The 5,862-nt window shown below is 46.9% G+C and overlaps 1 protein-coding gene across 1 annotated transcript in view; it reads right to left on the bottom strand.

The window, feature by feature from the left end:
* HOXA11 (homeobox A11) overlaps positions 1-471 on the bottom strand; it is a 2,313-nt gene extending 1,842 nt beyond the window's left edge. The window contains exon 1 of the mRNA XM_005421735.2: positions 1-471. This exon is cut by the window's left edge and continues 187 nt beyond it. Within this exon, the coding sequence (XP_005421792.1) occupies positions 1-465 (465 nt within the window). The 5' untranslated portion in view covers positions 466-471.
* Positions 472-5,862: the final 5,391 nt, after the last annotated feature.

Genomic DNA, 5,862 nt, shown 5'->3' with positions numbered 1-5,862 from the left:
CGAGGCCAGGTTTTCCGCCGTGCCATAAGCCGTCTCGAAAAATTGGTCGAAAGCCTGGGGCAGGACCCCGTTCCTGCCCACCGTGCTATAGAAATTGGAGGAGACGTTGGTGCTGGGGTGGTAGACGTTAGCTGTGTTTTTGCCGAACATCTCGCCCATGCTAGCAGTGTTGGTGGCAGGCAGGCAGTCTCTGTGCATGATCTCCTCTGCGGAGTAGCAGTGGGGCAGATTGTTCCTGGGGTGCCATTTACTGGAGGGATCAATGGCATATTCCCTGAAGGTAACTTCTCTCACAGGTTGGACCTGGGGTAGGTTGGAGGAGTAGGAGTATGTCATAGGGCGAGAAGACGGGGTTTGGGGCAAAAAAGAAGGGAGGCTGGAAAAATCAGGACCCGAGACGTAGTAAGTACAACTTGGCAAATACATGTTAGAGGAACAAGGAACACGCTCATCAAAATCCATCATTAGGGCTACCTCGGCTTCTCCGCATTAGCTGAGCTTAACATGATTCTCTAACGCAGCTGCCCCTTTGAAGCGGATCCGTGAAGTAAGGGATGGGGAGACGTAGGCTGACGTGGAGAGCTCTCCCGGCGGCGGCAGGGAGGTGCGGTCACGTGGCCCGACGTTGACATTGACGAGCGGCGGGCCCGGGCCCCGCTCCCTTTGTGGCCGTCGCGGGGGAAAGCAACAGCTCGTCGCCAGCGCCCAGGGGCGAGCCGAGCGCAGGTTGGCCGGGGGGGAGCCCGGGGGGACACACAGCCGCCCTGCCACTGCCCCACACTTAGCCGCCCGGGCCCTGGCACCCTCTGGCTCTGGAGCAGAGAGGCTTATCAATTTCCCCCAGGGTTAGGTGAGACCTTTCTGTTTGTTTGTGGGCTTGCTGGGGCGTTCGGCTGCTCGCTGGCAGGTTCCGAGAAGGAGGGCACCGTACTAGAGATGCACGCACGCTTTCTTGTGGAAAGCTGCTTACGAGGAGGAGGAAAACGCTCCTGAAGAAAAAGTCTCCTTTTTTTCCCCCCTTTTTATTTTTTCTCCTTTTTTTTTTTTGGATCGGTTTGAGCTTTCCCTCCTCCCCCCCCTAAAAAAAAAAAAAAAAAAGAAAAAAGCCCTCACTCTTCAGGGTTTTTCTGGAAACCTTACGAGGAAGAATGTGCCAGGGTCAAGTCTTTACTGATTTTCATGGTGAATAGATTACATGCTTGCATTCATGTTCACTTCCGAAGCGCTTAGTGTCTTCCTTCCCTTACTTACATATTAACCTCAAATACCCCGCGCGGCTTCAGCCAAGCTTTACTGGAGGTAGTTAACAATGTCGGGTCCCCGGGACGCAGGTTTCCCCTCCTCACCCTCTCCAAATCATCCCTTGCCTCAGTCGCAACGCCAGAAAGCCAGCAAGCCCTTTAAAGTGCAGACCACGGAGCTAAAGACTGTTTGCTGATCTCTCCGCCTCAACTCTGCAACAAAATGCCTGGAAAACCAGTGGATATTGGGCTACCCCAGCTTTACAAATACTCCGAGTTTAATTGCCAGAAGCCCAGTTAAAATTATTTGACATACTGTTAACCCGTAGGAACAAATTCGCCGTACCGAGATACTTTCCTTTTAGCTTTGCGTCGTCGCTGAAGGCTGACACCCAGGGAGACCTATTTTAAAAACCTGGTTAAACTTTTACTATTGTTGCATGAAAGGGATGATATAGAAAGCGGATTGTACAGGGCAGAGACGAAAAAGTACTTTTCTGCCAATAAAAATGCACACCCCTCCGAATGAGCAGAGCCAAAGAAAACACAGAATTACGCCAAAGAATACAGCACCTTTTGAGGCACGGACATCCCTAAGCTCTCGGAAAAAAGTATTTTTTTGCTCTTCTGATGCTCGATTTCAGAAAAGAAATATTTGAGTTCCGGCTGGATTTTATCAAAATAGAAAAACAGGGTGGCAAACGGCTATTGTGAAGTCGGTACTCTTCGGGAATCAGACGTAGTTCAAGATCCATGCTCCCGTGGACTTGGGAGGCTAGTGGAAGGGAAACGAAAATGTTAGGGAAATAATATTTGGATTTTCCCCCCCTCTTCCTCTGCAGTGCTGTGGAAGTATTTATATATCCGGAGAAAGTTCTCTACTAAATTCTGGAGATCCTCGGTATTTAAATGTCAACATCGATTTGTTTATTTATTGCTTGGCTTATCGTAACCGACTCAATAACAAATCTAATCATGTTATGCAGAGAGAAAATATTCTCATTATGTATTTCCCCTACATTATAGTTAACTATTGCGTTTGAATTCGAGCTGTAAATTCAAGATTATCAAGTAATTACTTTGTAGTGGAGTAAACTAATTTATTAGCATTAATGTTTATATGCCTTTTTCTTATTTTACAAGGGTTACCCTTCACAAATCAAATGCTCCGGACGTATCCCTGTAATGAACTCTTTATTTTGGTTTGCTGCAAGAACTTCTTATGCTTACTGCACGTCTGTGAGCTGAACTTGAAATTAATTAATTAATCTTCCAGCTTGACATATTTGCTAGAAAGTGGATGGAAAGAGATTGCATGTCGTCAAAACCGCTAGCAGAAGACTGCAATGTCGTTTAGGGATTGTAAAGATGTTTGGGGGCTTTCCCTCTCTCTCCCTCTTAATTTTTTTTTTTAACTTGAGGTGGGGAGGGGTGTGCCAGAGCTCTGGTTGGCTTTTTCCTTAACGCTGTAATTTTGCTCGCGTTTACTTTCCCCCCAGTTTTTTGCAGGGGGTGGTCGTCGTGGGGTGGTGGGTGGAGTGGACTGGGGGGTCGGAAGCCCTCTTTTGGTGTCCGAGCATTGGTTATTTTCCCTGTACACCCGCACCGTTCAATTCCGTCGATGAAAACCTCTCCCCACACCCTGCACACACGCAGACACTCCTCCCTTCGAACAAAAAGGAATGTATAAGGATTTCAGTGACTTTGAGATAACAAAGGCGCCACCATTGCCGAGCCTCGCCCCGCCTCTGTGTGATGGCAAACAAATTCTCGCACTTGTATTAGGGCTTTTAAGGCTATAATTGAACACGGCGCGTCTAGGGGAACCGAAAACAGTTCTAGACTGACCTGCGGTTTTATAGCACTTTGGCAGTCAACTTCAGCTTGTGCCAGAGCAGACATGACAGAGCTGCCCAACACTCAATCGCGGGACGCCACCTCCTCGGACTCACTGCAGCCGTCCTCTTGCATTTCAATAAATTTCAAACCTTGGGGCTAGAAATGGGGAGCAGAGCTGGCACAGGTTTGTATGGGGCTCTTTGCCGCTCCTCTCAGCAGCGGGGGCTGCGGCGCCGTGCGAGGCTCCGCCGTGCCAGAGGTCGGGGCTGCCTCTGGGAAACAAAGGGAAATTAAGGCAAGAAGGGAGAGAAGGCAACTGGAAATAGGAGTGTGTGCGTGTGCGTGGGTGTGCGTGTGTCTGGGCATATATGTGCTTGCACAGCATGCACACGTGCAGTCCCGATGCCTGCTTTTGGATCGCTCGGGCTCTCTCCCCCACCTCTCCAAAGCGAGCAGCCTATTTCTCTTCAAGCGGGTTTGTAGCGCAGGGGGACCCCAAAACGCCTCCGGGTGCCGCCTGCACAGCAAGCGGGAAGGGCCATGGGGAAAACCGAGGGGGGCACAGCTCGTCTGGGAGCGACTAGACACCCAAGGCACAGGCTGTTCTCTGCTTTATTTGCTGTTAAGTGAAACAAGAGATAATGTACGCTTAAAGTCCCGGAATGTGTGGGTAATTGCAGGGAGCCTGCTGTTAAGTTGCTGTGTTCAGCACAATTATCAATGTTGATTATTTGGTCTAATGTTGAATTGCTCTTTTAATACAGTAATTGGGACTTCCGCGTTGAGGAAGGGGGAAAACCGAGCCTTCCCCTCGCTAACCTCACTGAGAACAACATAAACAAAGGCAGGCATTTCGTTTGGAGAAGCAAAATGCATTCGTTACGCCTTCCCATGTATTTCGACCGGATTAGAGAGGGTAAAACCGCTCTGAATTTGGAACCTCTGCTGCAGGACAGTTTTGCAAAGGAGAAGCGTGGCCAAGAGGTGGGGAGACTCTTACCCATAGCTAAGCTAAACAAAGGGAGGAGAAAAAAGCTACATCTCTTCTTCTTTGGAGGAATATAAACAGAACTAGGACGCCTCGATAGTCTAGCTTTTACATATACAGATGGTGTGCAAGGGGAACTGTTTAACTCACTACTGCTTCTCCAAAAGGTCAAGTTCTATTGTATCTAAATTGTTGTCTTTTTGTACCGGGCTCTGCTTGGAAAATATTTGCAGCCGACCATTTACCTTGCCAGTAGGGTGGGTACCTCTAATTAACAGGAGGAACGTGTGCTAGAAGGAATTTGCGTCAAGAGGAGCTAATTAAAATATTACAGGATCCCTGGCTTCAATCTCTGCTGCTTCTCTCGCACAGGGAGGGTGAAGGGCAGGAGCTCGAGCAGTCGAAAATATCCACTCCTCTCCACTCGAGCAGGAGAAAATATCTAAGGAGTTAGGGCATTTTTTTTTTAAACTGAGGGTCGATTACAGTCTACAAAGGCTTATTAGAAAAGCGTAGCATTAGGGAATTTGAAGTGTCGCTGCCAACAAAAAAAAAACGCACCGTCTTTCCACCTTTACCAATGCAAACAGGGGCACAAGGCGATGATAATTCGGCACAAAATTTGCCAGGAATGCAGCTTCAGAAAAACCTGTTAATTATTTGGATTTTAAATATCTCGGGCTCATAAGTTCTTAAAAGACATGTCTTTCCTGTTTGCCGTTTTGTCTGTTATGGAAAGAAGCTATAGGTATACTTTTTTTTTTCTTTTTTTTTTTAACTAAATATGTTTCCATAAGATTGCAATAGAATGAAGTGCTACAATAGCTAGCTAAGTAATTTAAATAATAGTTGAATTCTTGTATGTATTTGTGTATGTGCATATATCGATAAGGTGGAAGTCCCGTACTGTGACATGGCTATTTATTTTCCAAAACATGAGGCGGCATGGTTGATGATTTTGCTGGGAAACTGCAGAATACGTGTAAAGAGAATGAGCAGATGTAAACAGGATTCAATGTTATTCTGACCTTTTTTTTTTTAGCACATTATATTATTTCAGAGGCTTGAATACCTCAAAAGGCTGCACTCATCTGGGCTAGAATATTTTAGATTAATTTTTAATATCAATTAGCAAAATCCTTTCCTTTCCTCTGTCACCCTCTGTGTCTTTTTAAGTTGCTGAGATTAAGAGGGTGATTGGTTTATTTTTTTCCTATCAAGCTTCCCGTCTAGTTTGAATTTTAGGATTAAACGACTACGGACCCACAGAGATATACTTGTTGTTGGCCACCAATCATGATATTTTGCATCCCTTTGAGCTGAAGAACATCTGAGGGCTCTCTGACTCTGATAGCAGCAAGTAGCCGAAATATTACGGGTTTTTTCAGGAGAGGAAGATACTTCTAGATAGAAAACTTCGTGTTTCGGCAGCTATTCTCTTGCTCACCAGCAGACGAACGATTTGGTGTTCTGACAGCCTCCCGGCGCCTTCCCAACGCGCGGGGAGTCTCTCACAATGTCGTGTCTCCTCACCCCCCGGTCTCCCAGCCCAGAGCTCCGGGGTCTCGGGGCTCCGAACATCCCTAAAATGTTTGCATTTACTGCTCGGAGCCTAGTCCTGAAAGACAATGCTGGCGGGTTTGGCAATCAGACGGTCGCAAGAACAGATTTTCTCAGACCAACTAGTGTACCAGAAATTGATTGACTGACGATGCTTCTATAAATGTCTCTTTTTCTCCCCCTGAACACTCTCGGAGGCTCTCCCAGCACAAAAAAACATACACACAGTCACTT

Source organism: Geospiza fortis, unplaced genomic scaffold, assembly GCF_000277835.1.
Source record: "Geospiza fortis unplaced genomic scaffold, GeoFor_1.0 scaffold95, whole genome shotgun sequence".
NCBI lineage: Eukaryota > Metazoa > Chordata > Aves > Passeriformes > Thraupidae > Geospiza > Geospiza fortis.
Note: the sequence above shows the minus strand (reverse complement) of the source record. Positions and strands in the feature narration are given on the sequence as shown.